The sequence below is a fragment of the Drosophila persimilis genome, unplaced genomic scaffold (genome assembly GCF_003286085.1).
Source record: "Drosophila persimilis strain 14011-0111.01,24,50 unplaced genomic scaffold, DperRS2 tig00000000-arrow-pilon, whole genome shotgun sequence".
NCBI lineage: Eukaryota > Metazoa > Arthropoda > Insecta > Diptera > Drosophilidae > Drosophila > Drosophila persimilis.
The window spans coordinates 20173948-20192006 of record NW_020825288.1 but is presented as its reverse complement, the minus strand read 5'-3'; the positions used below and the strand labels follow the sequence as shown (position 1 = coordinate 20192006).

General features: G+C 39.2%; 1 protein-coding gene across 3 annotated transcripts; it reads left to right on the top strand.

Annotated features, from left to right (window-relative positions):
* Positions 1–353: 353 nt before the first annotated feature.
* On the top strand, positions 354–17893 carry LOC6591496. Of its 3 annotated transcripts, XM_026994881.1 has the most exons (5): positions 354–370; positions 16347–16523; positions 16580–16756; positions 16831–16945; positions 17140–17893. In XM_026994881.1, exons 2-5 carry the CDS (start codon positions 16448–16450, stop codon positions 17279–17281), a joined length of 510 nt encoding a protein of 169 aa, XP_026850682.1. In that variant the 5' UTR covers positions 354–370; positions 16347–16447; the 3' UTR covers positions 17282–17893. The 3 variants fall into 3 exon arrangements, with proteins under 3 accessions (XP_026850682.1, XP_026850683.1, XP_002016880.1); XM_026994882.1 differs by lacking the exon at positions 354–370 and having other exon boundaries at positions 16291–16523; positions 16592–16756; XM_002016844.2 differs by lacking the exon at positions 354–370 and having other exon boundaries at positions 16291–16523.
* Positions 17894–18059: the final 166 nt, after the last annotated feature.

Here is an 18059-nt window from a genome sequence, read left to right as displayed (position 1 = left end):
ATGCATTTATAATTTAAATTTCCCTAATATTTATAAATTGTATATACTATTAAAATTAAAACTGGGGTTTCCTTTACTTTCAGGTATAAACAGCAACACTTTGGACTTCGTTTCATACCTCTGGCACCATTGGCGTGTTAAATTTGTTTTCATTTTCACGGCTTTTCCTGCGCAGACTCCCACCGCGTGCGTCGCAGTTAGCAGAGCTGCCTCTGCTATAGTCTCTGTCCCAACTGAAATCAGTCGACAGCCCGATGAGACTTCAGTCATTATGCGGCTTTCATGAGCAACGCAACGGAGAGGCACAGCACGCAACAGAACAATACGCCACGTGGCTGAACTACGTAAAGAGCTGCGTAAGGCGACACGTGTATGTGGAACAAAATATAAAATTCTATTCGGAGAAAATTAAAATTAAAAAAGCACTGCATTGAAATTGTAGGAGACCGAAAGTAAATTAACGGAGACTAAAAAGATAAATTGTGTTCCCTAGCACTTTTACTGTCACTTTTTCCATAAATTTAAGTTAAAACACCTTTACACAGTCATTCATATATACCATTCATTCACACATTCATACAGACAGCAGAGCTCCTAGCGCCTTTTATTTTTACCGACCTTTTTACTATCCAAGGAGCGAGGCGCTTTAGGCCTTTCACCCACAATTACTCGCGTGTGCTATATTTTAACGAAAAAAAATCGACCCGCTTCGCAATGAACATACGAGTAATAACCTATGATGGAAAATTTAAATGAAAATCGTAAAGTAAAACGAAGTCGAGTGGCTCCTCTATAAAACAAATCTTTTTTATATTCCCATTGACTTCCTTGTGATGTGAATTACTATCTAAATCAAGTGAATTCCAAAATCCGAAAATACGTTAATTTATAAGAGAAACAGCTGCAACGGAGATTTGAGAATTTTAATTAATTATAGAATTTAGTTAAAATAAAAAAAAAATTACAGTGAGTATTTGTGCAAACAATGAATATAAATATCTCAATAGTTTTCTAAGATAATGCCATATGTTCAAACAGATGATTATATGGAATTTCTACAACTTCACTCAATTATTTCCTAAGACTCAAAAGTTACTCAAACTAACCAAAAATGTACGCTAGTAGCGACCGTTTGGGGGAGGTAACAAATATAATATATAAATATAAATATAAAATATTTGTATATCACCCCAAACACTATTTCAAACTTTAATGAGTATTGTTGTTTTATACAGAGCGTTAGCTAAAGTTATATAGAGCGAACTTATATACCAGAAATAACAATAAAAGGGTAATAAAAAACAAAAATAAAACAATAACGAAACGGAGGGAAAACAACAAAAGAACCTGTAACCTGGCAACATTTGTGTTACCAGAAAAACTGAGGGGGGAGCCACATAAACGCCATAATAATATGGATAAACGCGATGAAACGGTAGGCAGAGAGAGAACGCAAGCCGCCAGAAATCCCATGTGGAACCTGAATGGAGAACCACTCGCAAATGTCGTGCGTTAGAGGTGCATCAGGACATGTTTAGTATGGGGTGCCACCATATTACGTATACGCAGTGTGAACGAAAATTACCAACAGTCACGTAGCAAAGCGAACCCCAAGTCCACTTTTAGTACACACGCGTGACCCTAAAGTATTCGTGTGTGTGAGGCTTAGCCACCATCATAATAATTGTTGGGGGCACTTTTCCGACCAAGACTGACCAATGTCCCGCCCCATCCATTTCGGCAGTCGACAGGAATAATTACATACACATTTGGCTGTCATATAAAGCCAATTTGTTGAAATGTTGAACTGGAATGACAGCCAGACAACATTTGGCACATTTTGTTGTGTATTTTGATAGTCGCAGACCATATCTCTTCTCTCCCACAGTTCGTTCGAAAAGAAAGAGCTCTTGTTTTTATTTCGAATCAGATTTGCATTATATTCAATTGCTGTCATGCTGTCAATACATTTAAGCTCTCAGATCTATTTGCATATCGTTCGATGGAATATTTGTAAAATTTATTCAAATAAAGGAACATCAATAAGGTTATTTTCATAAATTACAGCAAATCCTGTCTATGTTCATACTTATTCGACCAGCAATTAAAAAAAAAATGTAGTCTATATATATACTTAAGGTGTTGCTTATTTTATTGATATATTGCTGACATCTAGGTGCCACCACAAACCATTTTTCTTTTGTTTTACCTCTCTCAATCACCTTCACGACCCGCAGGAATCAGATTCGAAAAATTCCACAGATAGGTGTCAAGTAAGTGGTGACAGCCGCACCAGAAACACCTTTGGCGTTCATCAGCATTAAAATCGAGAACAGAATCCAAAGAACGAAAACGGAAACACGCTAATTTCCACAATAGTTTCAACGTGTCTGTCACTTTTTCAGCTTAACATATGCGCTTCGGGGCAGAGAGAGATAAAGGAGGGCAGGGCTCAAGAAATGGCTGGAATCCTGCTTGGGGACCAGCTGCTGCCGCCTGTCTCTATCCATAATGATGATGTTGCTTGTTCGCGAAGAAGAAGAAAGGAGTCTGACATAAGGACGACTCATGTACCATGCAACCCACATCCAGACACCCATTTCTCAGTGTCAAGACAGCTCGAAGGAATGCATGAATCGTTTGTTGCTCCATGCAACTGTCATTGCGTCAGTCTGTCATTCTGTCAGTACGTTAGCCATCCTCCATGGGCCATGCTTTGAAATTTATGTTCCGCATCCTGTGTGTATGTGTGTGTGTTTCTGCAATGTCATCCGACTGGAGACTTAAATTTGAGAAAGTTATCTTTTCGTTTGACTTATCTACGGTGCCAGATGCAGGATAAGTAACTCAAGCTACTATGCTGGAGGCCAATACATAAAATACAATGCTTAAAAGCATTTTCTACGGAAAATCCCTATACCGCAGGTGTTCTCCGTTTCCATTGTAACCAATCTGCCATGTTTATTGGTCGCCACAATTAAAGAACTGATACTCTGAATGGAAAACCACAAAAACTGTTCAGCCATCCGGTCCTACTCCCCTCACACAAAAAACGTCACCTTCGAAGGATAATGGACTGACTAGACCAAGAAACCTTTTAACATTTGAACAGCCGAAAAAATTGAAAAACAATTTGCCAGAGCTTTGCCACTCGCTCCCTCTGGCAAGGAATTGGTTGAGGGTCTTAAAAAGGATTTCCATGCTGAATGTTTGAGTTTGTTTCTCGACAGCAATTGGATTTCCATGTTTTCCACCTTCTTTGCGCTGCTCAGGTGGAAAATTGACATCATTGATCGGTGTCAGATTGAATATGAAATCCTTACGGAACTGTCACATACTCGTATCGAATTGAATTGTTTGAGGAGTTTGGTAGGTGTTGAGCCCTTAAACTTTTGTGTGCATATTTCTATCGATTCTACATTCCCAATGACAGAAGAGACAGACAGAAAAGCAGGCGAATTCAACAGGTTTAAACTTGTCTTTAATAATAAGATCTGAAGCTTATAGCCCAATAAAGTTTTCCTGTAAATGGGAGCATATATTTCGAAGTATAATTAGATAAAGTGAAAGCTAAAGGCAAATATAAGTATGAAAATTCTTAAAGAAATACGGGTGTTTCGCAATGAAATTTGTATTTGTCTCTGTTTTCTGAGCGGTTCTAAGATCCAAGGAAAACTTTTTGCCAAATGCCGTCGGCGAAGTGGTAAACTTGTTTCGAAATGGCAAAGAAAAACTCATGCATATCATTTTCTTGTCGTATATTTTATTGTCTTTATGCACCCTCCTCCCTTAACACAATTCAAGTTTTCCTTTTGCTCGTAATGAAATTTGAATTTTGCTAACCCGCAAAAACAATAACAATCAGTGGTTGAGGAATGCGGTGTTTTTATTTTTATTTTTTTGCATGCTGCGGAAGTAAATTATAATTTTGACTTTCTTGGCCGGAAAATTTATGGCCTTTCCTTTTCCCTTTTTGCCATGGTGTGGCTCTTTCCCACACGTCGTGTATACACAACAAACGCGAGTTTCCCGTTTGATGGAACAGTTTGCATAGAATGCGGTACCTTAAGTTCCTAGCATTGACTGCTCCGTAATTTACATATTTTATGACGTCCTGCAGCGATTTCGGTGTGTCCTGTGGTGGCCTGGCTTAGCACTATAAGACCTCTCCTGTTGCTGCCTTCTGGCAATATCCTCTCCTCTCAGGACATGCGTTGGGGCTTTCATATGCAAATCACTTGAGCTATAAAGATTCCTCAGGCCTGAAAATATTCCTTCTGTTATTGTTGTCACTTTTTCAGGCGGCTCTGCTCTTCTGATATTATATTCCATGCACTGTTAAATGTCTTTTTTAGAGTCGTACCTCTTGGTCGATCCTATACTGCTTTAAGACAGTGGCCTTATATGCCCTGATGATTTCTAAATGGATTATTCGAGAAATGGCTTTTCTTTTCTGAGCTTTGGTGTTTCAACCCATTCTAGACAAAATTTACATTCAAGAGAACAAAATTCAGGAAATTACATACTTGAAGGTATTTTATTTTGTGGCTACTTTGAAATGCAAAACACGTATATACTTCAACACTCGTATAAAACTTAGGTTTTCGTCTTTTAACCCCTTCCTCGTAGGGTCATGTGCGAGTCCGGGCCCCAGTCCTGACATTCGAGTTTATTGTCTGCAAATTTCTAGCCATTACTCAAAGACTTTGATAGAACGCAAAACACACACTGGCCAAGTTTTGTAATAAATATATGAGCGGACATCAAGCAGAGGAATGGCAACTTCTGGACTCTGTCAGACATCTGCACTGCCTTTATTAATGATACCTTGACATGGTCCGAATGGATCCCAGAGACATAGCATATGGTACTCCGTTTGTCAAACAGTTTCTTAACTGTTTCCCTTAACTTTATGAAGAAGCATTTGTTCCCATTAGGGAGAGCTCATTTTCAGCAAGGGGAGATCAAAGATCATCTAGTTAGATACACAAATATAATCTTTTGATTGCTGTCGATTTACATTTCGCTTCACTTTTCTTTTTTCTTTTCTCATACTCGTTTTTTCCTCTCTGCCTTTTCGATTTTCTCTTCGTCCCTTTTCTTTTTTCTCACTTTGTTTGCTTTGGTAATCGTTTCTGGCATTCTGGCTTTCTGTCTCACTTCCCCATTCATTTCTCTCGCCTGTAACTTGGCTCTCCGGCGTCCAATTCAATAAAAATGGAGTACGTGTTTCTTGGGCTAATCGATGTTGGCTTGGGCTTTGTTTTTCCCCAGTTTGACCCACAAAAAAGTTACTTTTCATCAGGGAAATGGACCACGGCCAAGCCTTTACTGGGGCATTTGGTGAGCATGTAAGACAAAAGGAAAACAATGCAGCTTTTTTAATTAAATCGCATGAGACTGTATACCATATAAGGCGAGATCTTAAGTTGAATAGTATAATATATATATTATATCTGATGGAAGCTGGATTATTTGTTTCTTCAGAGATAGACAAAAATGTGCCCAGACCCCATAGCACGTGGATTTCTAGTATAAATTGCAAGTTTATTAGTATTTACTACAAATCGAAGCAGAAAATGTAATATATTTCAGAAAGGAAATTTCAACAGTTTGCCGAAGAATGGCTGCCAGGACATAGAACATGGTGTCATTTGTTGGTATAATCTAACCACTTTTTGGCAAATTCGCCACATTTCTCGGGGAAGAACAAACATAAGCATGAAAGTGAGGCTAAAGTTTTCCTCGGTTGCCAACCGCCCATCCTACCCATTCTGTTATGTCAACAAAAGAAAAAGTGTCAAAGCAAACAGAGAAACAGAAATGGGAAATGGGAAAACCGACTATGTTGCATTGTAAGACTAATGACGTGCAAAATGGGTTGTGTTTTTTTCATTCACGCCTCAATATAAAAGTGCTTCATATGGTTGACTTTTGAGTAACGTTTAACCCTTCCCATCCTGAAATTTGTTCATTGATGCCATTAATAAGTCGTTAACTTGTTTGCACTCTATTCAATCAATTAATCAGAATTATCCTGTACTTAAACTTAATTTAAAGTCAACTGCCAGACCACTTCAAAGAGACCACAAAGCAGCTGTTTGTCTGGTCAGCTCATTAATTTTACTCAACCCAAAGTGAATACGGGAGACAGATGCTTGGGAAAATAATAATAAAATCGCCTTTGAAAACTACATTACACCCACCAGCACACAGATGATGGGGAAAGTGCCTGGCAAGCAATTTTACAGGAATTTCACAGGACGCTCAATGGGGTCTGGTCTCCTCGACCCTCCTCCTTCCCACGAAACTTTCCCATTTTGCAGCTGATGCTTGTTGTAGTTTTTTGCTGTTTGCTCTGTGTTATGTGTTCTGTGTTCTGTTAGTTTATTTTTCGTTGTTGGATACCAGTTCTCAGGGGAACAGACCCATTTTCCTTTTCGGTCTGGTCTGGCTTTTGTTTAAATTTTTAAACTAGCATAGTAAACTTTCTCCAACCAGCTTCCATCATTCAACTCTCTCCAAAAGTTTGGCCATTCATTGTTTCGCTGTTGTTTTGTTGGTTTATGGCTTTCGCTGCTATTTTTTTGTTTAGCCACAGTATCTTTTTATTTCGTTGTCTGTTTTCCATCTGCCTTTCCAGAGCAGTTTTCAACTTTTAGCTTTCTGTCCTGGACTTATTTCATGTCTTGTGGCTTAGTTTCCCTTGGAAGGTAGGCTTTACACCCCAATTTGCAGTTAAAGATCGTTTAGTTTGACTCTAATTGGCTGCCACTTTCATTATCTCTTTACCCTCTTCGTTGCCTGGCCATTTGCGAGCACGTTCTGGCCATAAAGCTCAAGTCACTAAGCCAATTTCAGAGTGTTAGTTACACGGGGCAGTGTGCCTGTCACTATGAAGAAAGACGGCAATAAAACAAAACTAAGAAAACTCTGTTCTGTTAGCCAATCTTAGGTTCACCTAAGTGGATGTAAAGTCGTCACTTGCTGACAACTTTATTTCCTTCTCTGGCAATTCCTTCAGGTGTTACAAAACAGGGACAATGAATAATGTGAACCTAAATTACCATCATTAATAAGGCGATGAAGAACATGGTACACTTAGCAGCCATTGCAGCGTTTGGATTAAGTCTTGGCTCTCTATCCTGTAACAAACTCATTTGCCTTTAGGATACGGAAGTGCCTCATCAGAAATGAAAAATTACTGAAAGATATAGAATTTTTTAGGGAAAATCAAGTACGGCCACCGGAATTAAGTGGCCAGACCTGCCATTATTGAAATGAGCTGTCAGGTGAATGCCCTTGGTTTTTTCTTTTATTTTTAAATTTCCGGGTTTTTGGAGTTTGCACAAAATGAACAAAGGGTTGATGAAATTTCGCACTACCTCCTCGTAATTTTCTCCGCAGATGAAACGACATCGCCAGAGGCAAGATCTGAAGGAAATGGCAGCGGAAAGACTCAGTCGGCAACATTGCTTCAAAATTTGGGTAGATTTCTTCCGTTGGCGGATGGGTTTTGTGTATGTTCACGCCCCTTAATTTAGGGATATTGCAAACACTTCCTTCTCCTTTCTCACGTAATTTTTCATGCCGCCTTGTGTACTTATGATTTATCGTGGTACTAAAAAGTATTGAAGAAATTACGGACCTTAAAAATAATATTTACAAGTGTAGGAAGGTGGCACAAATGGAAATCCCTCCATTAACATTTCCAGCTAATTCCAACAAAGTGTCGCACAATTATTGAAATCCTCTGCACACTGCTAACTCCTCCAGGCTCCACCTCCTCTCAAGGTCTCTGCCATTCGAGTGCTAATGAAATTTTGCTTGAATAATTATGCAAATTTATGGGATTTTTATTGGCTTGCGCCTGTGCCGTTTTACTCATTTCTTGGCCACTTCTGTTTAGTGTTTTGGTTCACTTTGAATTTTGCAGTGTTTTCGTTTGGTTTAAGTAAATATTATTCAAAAGTCTTTAGTATAAATAAATGAACTTGAATGAAAAATAATCAGTAAATAAGAACATATGCTGAATGTGGATGAAGTCGGAATGTTTTCGTGCTGTGAATTCTATTGATAACATGAATGACCTGACGATATAAATATTTTTCTCACACTTTAAATATACAATAGAAGAATATGTGACTCATCAGTCCCGAGAGAGCAAACAACTGTGAGGCACCCAAAAAGGAATCAGACCACTAAACAACCTATATACGAATATTTATAAAAATTACAGCTTGGTTGATATCATGTAGATGTTTAGTTTTGTAAGAATCTCTACAAAACATGATGAATGGGGATTTAGTGGAGTAGTTAGAGCGAAAAGATTGGATCTTATAGGCCACCACCGGCAAACTCCCAAAATGTAACCCATTTACATTCCATTCAATCATCCGAACAGCCGCAGCAGCATCAAGAGTTGCACTCAGATTGAAAACTCCTCTCAGCCGGCTACGTGCCCGAAACAAACCCAATGTCCTACTGCCAATCCAATCTGTCCTGTTGCAGGATGAGTTGCTCTGTTGACGGCTTTTTAATCAAACTTTGTCGAGTGCCAGGAACCAGAAAAAAGGAGGTAGAGTGGAGTTTAACTTTTGCTGTGGTAGCTGACTTTTTGCCATAAAATTCCTTGTCTATCCAAGGCCCAGGAGGCGGTGCTCCTGTACACAATTCTCACAGGCAGCTGAAGGTGTGCGTAAAAAAGGTCACTCCACAGAAATTAATTTCATGGCTTTTTAGGTCTCGTTAAGGTCCCATTTTTACACATAATTACAATAATCCCTGATGTGGCTTTTGTTAATTAATATTTGTGTTTGATATAAGTTTTTATACCATCATTTTTTGCATAACAAGTCGGGAAAAATTAATTACTTGTGTGAAATATAGTAATTTGCAATATTTGTTTATGTGGCTCAAATATTTTGCAGTATGCTTTTAATAATTTTCTGCGATTTTACAAAAAATCGAACAATCAATTAAATGAAATTTATGTAATAAACAAAACCCTGACATAAAAGAAAATTTAGGTAAGCCCCCAAGAGCAGGAAAGCTGTGAAATTTGACGCTCTCAAGTTTTTGTGGCAGAGAAAATGAGGCTCAAGTGGAGGAAACCTGACGTTGTTAAATCTGGTGCCAAATTAATTTTGAATAAAGGAAAAGAATCTCTAGAAAAATTATGCGGCATTAAGAGTACTTTTACCTCTCTAAACAAGTAATAAACTGCGGATTTTTTATAGGATGATATTCCGCTGCCATAAAGCGACCAAAGCAAATGTGAAATACATGTACAGAGTTATTCAGTTCATGGCACTTTTAAAGTCCCATCAAAGCATACCAAGACAATTTCCCAATGTCCTTTGATATACATTTGTGTGGAGCAATACCTTTTGATTGATGTAACCCCTTTTATGAAATTTCAGACGTACGCGTAAGTCAAACATCAATCGCTTATGCAATATTTATTTGTATTTTTTGCCGCATAGCAGCCACGCCCTCGCCCTGTCGTGAGAATGGAATCACATAGCTCCATGTATTATTTATTTCAAACCTTTTCCCAAAACAAATGGAGGAGGCCTGAAGGCTCCGTCACCAACGACTTCCTGGCTTCCTTTTTATATAAATTCCTGTTGCCCTTTTTATGGTCGTCTCGCTTTTTATTGCGGCTTCTATATGTACTTCCATAAACAACATGGTAGTACCTCTGTTTGTGGTGGCATCGATTTCTCTTCGATTTTCCCGACTTCAATCGATGAAGGCGTTGGCTACGACTTCGACCCTGATGAGGTTGAGGGCGAGGACATCGACATCCTCGGGTTCATTACTCCAAGTGCCATTGGCCATTGACTGCCTGCGTGCAGTTTCTGTTCATATTGATGATTTTTTCAATTACTTTTATTGGCTGATCATAAATTGTTGTGTTTCTTGTGTCCTTGGCAGCCGCTTGCTACACTCGGACTCTGATATGTACATATATAAATTTTTCAACTTAAACCTCTTTAACTTCTTCTTCAAGCCATTATCCCCTTGACTGAATTCGCTTCGGATTGTTTTTGGCAGGTCCGCGTATTGAAAAACTTTCGCACCGACATCTTCTTTGCAAAAGTTTCACGGAAAAGTTTCACTTAAATAGCAACAACTTTCTGCATTTTCAACGGCATTTCATAATTTCGTGGCAGTTTCTCCTTCTGCTTCCCAATCCCCTCCGTTCTGCAGATGAATTTCAACAAGTCCATTACTTGTTCAGCGCACGCCTTAATTATTTTTTTATTTCTGTACTAAGACAAATTGAATTCCTTTAAGTGCAAAAGAGTTAGTTGGAAAAGGGAATATTATCATAATCTTTTAAGTACTATCTGTTATTAAGAAATGGGTGTGGTGTGGCTCTTGAATAAAATAAATTTTCATAAATTTCTTTGGAGAGTCGTAAATAGGCACATAATACGATAAATCTTCTTTCCATTTCACGTTTTCTGCTCTGAAGTTGCATGTATGCTTTTAAGGTAACTTCTGCAAGTGTCCTGCTGTTGCCATTCTAATCAATTATTTTATCTCCTTCCTCTATTATTGTCCTACATGTGCCCCAACGTACATGCAATTTAATTTATTTACAATGCAGTTTCACTGTGGAAAATAAATATATATTTCTACTAGCTAAATTCAGACTTAATTCAACTCGACTGCAAATTTTCTTAGCTCCAAATGGCTCTGGAGGAAACATTTATACATTGTTTCCAGAGAGAATTTCCAACTTTCCACTCTTGCTAGTTGCGTACTTTATGGCATGCTGCAATGTTTTGTATAAAGAGAAGGAAAAACTAAGAAAAATTGGTTGGGCACCTTGAAAAATATACTATAGAGAAAATGGGAGAAAAGAAAGAAGAGACAAAAAATTATAAAGTTTTTAAAGGTTTGTTTTGCAATTTTGTTTCCTTAAATTTTCTTGATAATTAAAACCAGAACAGAAAGAACCCCTTCAAAGAACAAAGAACATTTTTCTTCGTTATAAGAATTATATTATGTAATTATATTACCTAATTAATAATGTGAATTCATTTCGTAAATTGTGAAAATTGGCCAGTGAATTGTATTAAATTAATTAACCCCGCATGAAGACAATTTAATATTCACATTTGCAGACTAACTTCAAAATATGAGTTGAAAGCTATGTACTTAAAATGGAAATGTCTTAGCAAGCTGTTAGAGATTGAGATTGTTTATGCATTTTTATGTGGGCCATAGAATCTCGGTACGAAAGCATCCGTTTTCAGCTTCATCGGGTTTTGTGTTGTGCACTCAAAATGTTGCCTCTAAATGTAATAAATTGTTGCAAGAGAAATGTATAGCTATGGCATAAATTTCAGGTCTCCCATGAGCATAGCGCAAGATTACATACATGTCGCATATGTGGTTCCTTCCTTTTTCCTTCTTACCACACTTTTCTGGGTAGTATATTCTCATTGAAATGCATTGAATAACTCAGAATGTATTCTTTTTTATGTGTGTATGTTTAGGTGGTATGCTTCTCCGACCGATCAGATGCACATTCTGTTTGCTACGCATGAAATATAGTTGTTCATTTAATGGAAAATTTTTAGCTGACGTATGTATGCACAATAAAATAAATGAATGTGCACTGAATGTAAGCATTCAGAATTATAAGAAAACCACACACCCAAAGATGGTTGAAGTCTCTCAATTCTCCCATACACACAAAAGGATTTTCCTCATAGATAACCATTAAAACATTGAACTTCACACGTTTTAGTTTTCAAATCCCTTCGGGGGACATCACACAAAGGGTGGCCATATAAAGTGTATTGCCGTTTTGGTTAGAACTTGTTTTTATGGCAGGAGAACTTTCCGTTTGTGGCCAGACTGTCAGAGAAAACTCACTCAGTTATTCAATATGACATTGAGTCATGCCAGCACACACTCAACTGAACTTTAGATTGAGCTCTTTTGAGCAAAACTTTCGCGCACCAAAGAAAGTAAGTCATAGACAGAGAAATTTCGCAGAACTTGTTCCGCTTTAAATGCATGGATACTAAACACAGAACTCTGTTATTCATAGAATTTTAAAAATGTTTTTTGTAAGGGAAACGAGAGCAGAAGTTAAAACAAAGTCAAATTGTCAATTTTAATTACAGCTACGCTGTTTATTCCGCACTTCCATTTAATGAAGAAATCCTCCTAAAAGCGAAGATCGACATTTAGAAAATAATTACATTAATTGGAAAGAATGTTCTGAAGCAAGAGATAGTCCCCATTTTCTACCACGGCCATTGTTTTCCTGTTTGTCTATTGACTAAAAACCGCAGAAGAAGCCAAAACCAGTAAAAGTGGATAAAACAAACAACAGGCAGTTCCCCGGCCCCACCTACCCCCCACTGAAATAGCGATGGTTGGAGTGAAGAGTAAATTCATTAACTTAGTTGACCAGCAGCCAGAAGAGCAGAGTAAACCAGCAATTAAATGTGTTTTCTAAGCTCTGAAAAGAGAGAGAGAGCTAAGGATTGTATCAGAGTTACCTTTACCATCTGACCAGGCTTTGTTCCCTTTGCTTTTGACCATTGAAGCGTACGGGTATTGAGAGCTGAATAAGTGTCGAACAACAATGAACGGCGAGTGGCAGCGTTGAGTGACGCGTCGAGAAGAGCATCGATATTGGTTGTTGTTCAACCAATTGCGGTTGAGAAACATTGAACAGTGTACACACATTGATCTCCATGGCTACACCGCAAAGAAAATAGTTTGATAACAAAGTAAATATTACAAAAATGTATATAATGTAAGTCAATAAAATTGATTAAATATCATTATTTAATAACACAGTCATCACAGCCTCAATTAGCCAGACAGGGCAGAAAAACGAGAAGCATTCAGAGCGAGGTGAAATCCAAATGTCTTAAGCAGCTTTGCCCTCTAGGAATGGCCACTTCGAACTTAGATTCTGGATTCTTGTCTGAAGTAATTAATTTGATTGACCATTGACCTAAATTCTTTGGACTTAAGTGAAATTTGGTCCGTCAAAACGAACTCATTTAAATTTCAGATGAAGGAGGAAAACTGGCAAAGTTTTCTCAAGTTGAAAAACTTTAAAGGAGAGTTTTATTTGTGGTAAAAGTTATCCAGAAGAAACCAGAAAATTTAATTTCTACGAGTCTCATGACTCACAACCATTACCCAATCAATACGAGTCTCATGTATCCCCGTGGTAGTTCAAACCATTCATATTCGTGTTTTCATAAGCTGCCTTTCCACTTTAAAATATAATCCTCGTACTCGTATTCTGTGGCAAGGATTATATAGATTTAAAGGCTCCAGTTCTCCCTATAGATGATTTTAAATTGGCTTGGTTGTCCAGACTTTTCATTGGAAACTTTAAAACAACAAAATCAGCAAAATGGAAAGGCTTATGTGCTTAACTACGGGTAAGCATAGCTATAAGCCCATCGACAAATATTTCCACACTCACATGGGACACATATCCACATCGGTAACCCTTATCAATGTAAGCCCTATGTCCGACCCAAGACATAAATCGAATGCCCAATCGCTTTACGTGTGTCTCGAACATTTTAGTTTTCGGTCCATCACAGTCCATAAATAGTCAGGGTCATTAGAAGTTAATTGGCCTTGAAAGCACATGCCATGGCGATAGCTGGAAAGGGGATGTGAAATTATGAGCTGCTAGCTTCATACATTTGATGCGGTAGTCATCTTTGTCAACGTGTTAAGTCCAACAATGTATATAAAATTCTTTGACTGATAAATAGGAACCCAAGTGAAGGCAAAATAACGTAAATTAAATGGCTCCTGAGTGTGGAGGTCGGGAGTACATCGGAGTAATACGAACTTCATAAAAAACCTATTCAATAGCAACAAAATCAAAGAACTTCTCGCCCTGTACAGTGAGTATTCAAAGGGGCTAATCTAGAGACTTTAAGACCTTACCGTAAGACCTTTGGACCATCACTCTCAAGCCTGGTATCCTAGGAAATCGCTTAATGAAAAGTAAGCATCCATGAGAAGGGTGACCTCATTTTTATGCCAAACTTGCTTTGCCCCCAGGTGTTGGTCACTTAATCAAATCTGACCCAGAGCCTAATGAGGCCTTCCTCAGCCTCTCCGTCTGCCTCTCTCGCTTCGCACTCCGCCTGGGTTGCCATTTACAGGCAGATTAAGAAATTAATGGCCTCCAATTGAGCGCAGGCTCTTTGTCAAATGCAGATTTGGGCACAACCTTAAGTTCATTTTTCATTTTTAATGCTCGCCACAGGGCAAGTTGGTCCATGAATAAGCGATTAGATGCGATGAACTTTGTTTAGAATTGTGAGGGTGCGGTGCAGATCTGACTAGCGATTTCGCGGGGAATTATTAAATGTCCTGTCAAACGACAATTTTCAACGTAGGGCTTTTAATTGTTTGACAACACCCACCCACCACCCACCACCCACATACCCACACACAAATATTTCTCTTTCCTAACTGCCGTTGGCATTGCCTTGTCGTAAAAGTTACGATGTGGCAGCTGCCAAAGAAAGTTGACTGGCTGTCCGGCTGGTCCCTTCATTCCTGATTCGATTGTGGGTTGGTCCCCAAAGCCACGACGAAGCCACACAATTGATTAAGTACTGGCAAAAGAGCAGCAACAGACGGTGTTCTCACTATACATTGAAGGTCGTTAGGCGAGGACAATAGTAGACTTCTGGCTGGATATGGAAGACAGTGGAAAAGTTTTATATACATATATAAGGTATTTATTAGCCAGAGACGAGCCCGAGAGTACAGTTCTATGCACTGAAAGACGACAGCAAACAGAGGGAACAAAAGGTAAAATTCATTTGGCAAAAGACGAGAAGCCACTGGGGCAGGATGGAGGCGGCATCGACTTCCGTTTCCGTCAACACTGCCATTGAATACCACATCCGCTCTGTTCTTTCTCTTCCCTCTGGCCCCCCAAGACAGAGCAGCTCGGCAGGTCGTTCGACTGCTTAGGGGTTAATTTGCAAATAGATGTACATGTGCCACATAATTATTACTCTGAGAGTAGACTACTCCTATAAGCTGATTGGAATTCTTGCGATTTAATTATAAATCTCTTCACCTTCATCTACCTTGAAGCAGCAGTTGCTTTTAATTACATGACTTAGCGTAGAACAACCATCAATCCTCTCATCTTGAGTTTAATACCAAAACATAATTTCATTTTCCGAGCTGTTCAAAGTGTCAAACGTTTGACAGACTCTGTCAAAGCTGTCTGTGGGTAATTCTGATTGCCACACCAATCCACAGATAGACACTCAAAATCACATAATTAATGCATAGCATTTTGCGGCTGCACAGGATGTTACACCTACTCGTATGCCCTGTGGATCCGTGTGGATTTGGAAACACTTAAATGCCAGTGTCATAATCTCCCATAAAAATTGATACACGAAGGTTTTACAACAATTCTCTGGAAATGTTCAAATTCTGCTGTAGAATATCGGCTGTGCTGATGCCACGAGCCAGTGATTGACACCGATGGATTGATACCCTCCCATTATTACCAGATGAAGCATTTCCAACCCCGTCATATAGCTGCCATAAGAAATCGATCGATATGCAAGGGTTATTAAAGCTTACACCCTCGAAGAAAGTGGTTACTTTCTTGTATAAGGCTCTCACCCGTAATCCTAAAATCATCCACTCAGTCTACACGCATTATCCACATAAATTCCGACCACCAAGTTTAGCTACAGTTACAGCCCGTAAGTCAAAATCATTTGTCATAATTCGCTCCCAAGGAGGGGACCGAAGGAACAAAAAACAAGAACCCCAAAAAAGATTGACCCAAACAGAACACCTTGGGCTATCAAAGTGGCCATTAAAAGGGACCCCAAAAAAGAAAAGAAAGGAACGAGGAACGAGGAAAAACACAGAGAGCACATGGCGCGCATTCGACACGAAAATCGACTGAAAAGCAATTATTTACACTTCGGCAATAAAAATATGGAACACGCAGGGAAACCGAAAGAAATGGAAAAATGCTCCCCCACCTACCAGAGAGAGGAGAAATTGTGTCAGAAATGGCGTTGTGCAATTTATTGCCTTTAATTTTTCTTGGCTGGCTGTCTTTCGGGCGGGGTGACTGTGGGACCCCCTCTCGGTGTCACTCGCTGAAATTGCATATCTGCGGATTGTGGATATAATTTTTATGACCATTTTTCGTTCAACTTTTTATGAGCTTTTTAATCATTGAGCCGGATATTTTCGGAAAGAAATCGAAAAACTTTAGGAGCCCTTTAAGAATAGGAGAGTTTTCAATCCATTTTCTAATTTTGATGAATTTCCCTTTGCAGGATTCGCATTGAAATGAACCACGAGGTGTGTCCGTCATCCGTCTATCGCCTTATACTGTGAGTTCTGTGATTTTGCCCGACTGAAGCCTAAAGCCTGAATAATGGCAGCGCCCACTTCAATCATGGAAATCCTCGGATGCCTGACCCTGCTGCTCTTTGTCCTGCTCGTCAAGAGCGGTAAGTGCTACGAATTAATAAGATGGCAATTGAATTTGATGTCTCGCATTCGACAGGCTATTGCATAGACTGCTTCAAGTGCATCTCGTATAATGGGGCCAACAAGGCGTGCGACGATCCGTTCCACAACAATTACTCCACCGCCATCCTCGAGTCGCCCTGCATGGGCGGTCGCAAGGGCCGCGACGGCCTCTTCCCGGCCACGGCCTGCATTAAGATCGCCGGCTATTATGGTAAGTGAATTTCTCGGATGATGAACGAGGATGCATGGTCTTGACATTAATATAATTCCTACCCCTGCCTGCAGATGACACCGGCGAAACGATAACGGTGCGGGGCTGTGCCCTGGACAGCGGCACCCTTACCACAGACACCGAGTTAATAAGAATGTCGCACTGTGGAAAGTTTTACTACGATAATAGGTTCGTTGAAGTGGATCTTACACTCAGAGAAAACACGCCCACAATTCTAAAAAGTGAGAAACTTTGGGAGCCCATTCCATATAAAACATTCTAAAAACTAATAATGTGGTTTTTTTCTGAGTGTATGGAACTGATAACTTAACATTATCCGACATTTTTCACCAACTTTTTCCGCTCTTTCGCCTCCCCTACAGATACGTGCATGGGTGCCTTCAGAGCTGCAGCGATGCGGATGCTTGCAACACGGCCACGTCGCAACGGCATCCAGCGAAGGCGGAGGCGCTAATGCGGCATCTGCTTAGCTTCGCGGTTTTGCTGGTGGCAGCTGCAAGGTAGCAATAGAAGTAGCACATTGGACGAACCATAAGGATGTGAAAGAAGAGGGGAAAGGGAAACCCCATAAAAGTTGAGAAGATATTGAAAATGAAGTGTGGAAAAAGCGTGGAAAATCATTTAATATAATTCAACTGCGAGTGGAAATACTTTTTTCCTTTGGTTCGGCGACGCCGATGCCCCACTCATATGCTCCCTATCCCGATGTCTCTACCTGCATGTCATCCCTCACCTCTCAAAACTCTCTCAGTGTCTAGGATTGCACTTTACAATAATTGCACCAGAGCCACAGCAACAAGGACAGGCAACAAGGACACGCTCGACAAACGAACCCACAGTCAGCACACAGTGGCAATGGAGCATATTTTTATGGAATTCATCAAGCAATTATGTGATTTATAAACGAATACTCAACAACTATCTTACAATAATTGATGGCGAAACTTGAACTATGTATTGTATTTAGGTACATATGTATGTATATGCTAAGCATTCGAGAGTCGAAAATCAAAGGCAGAAATTCAAATTCTAATTGCAATTATTTTTAGCTTCTAAGCAAAATGAAACCTAGATTTAAAAGCGTGCTACCGCTGCTAAGTTTTCATCAAAAATTAAGCGGGGGAAAACGCAATGAAAATGTTTTTTCGATTTATATGCGATGCGTTAGAGTATTTTTCGCCTCGCCTCCCTAGACGACTATTGTACATACATATGAAAGAGCAAATCGAATTATTTGTTACAATGAACGCTGAATTTTAGGCAGATTATAGATTAAACAATT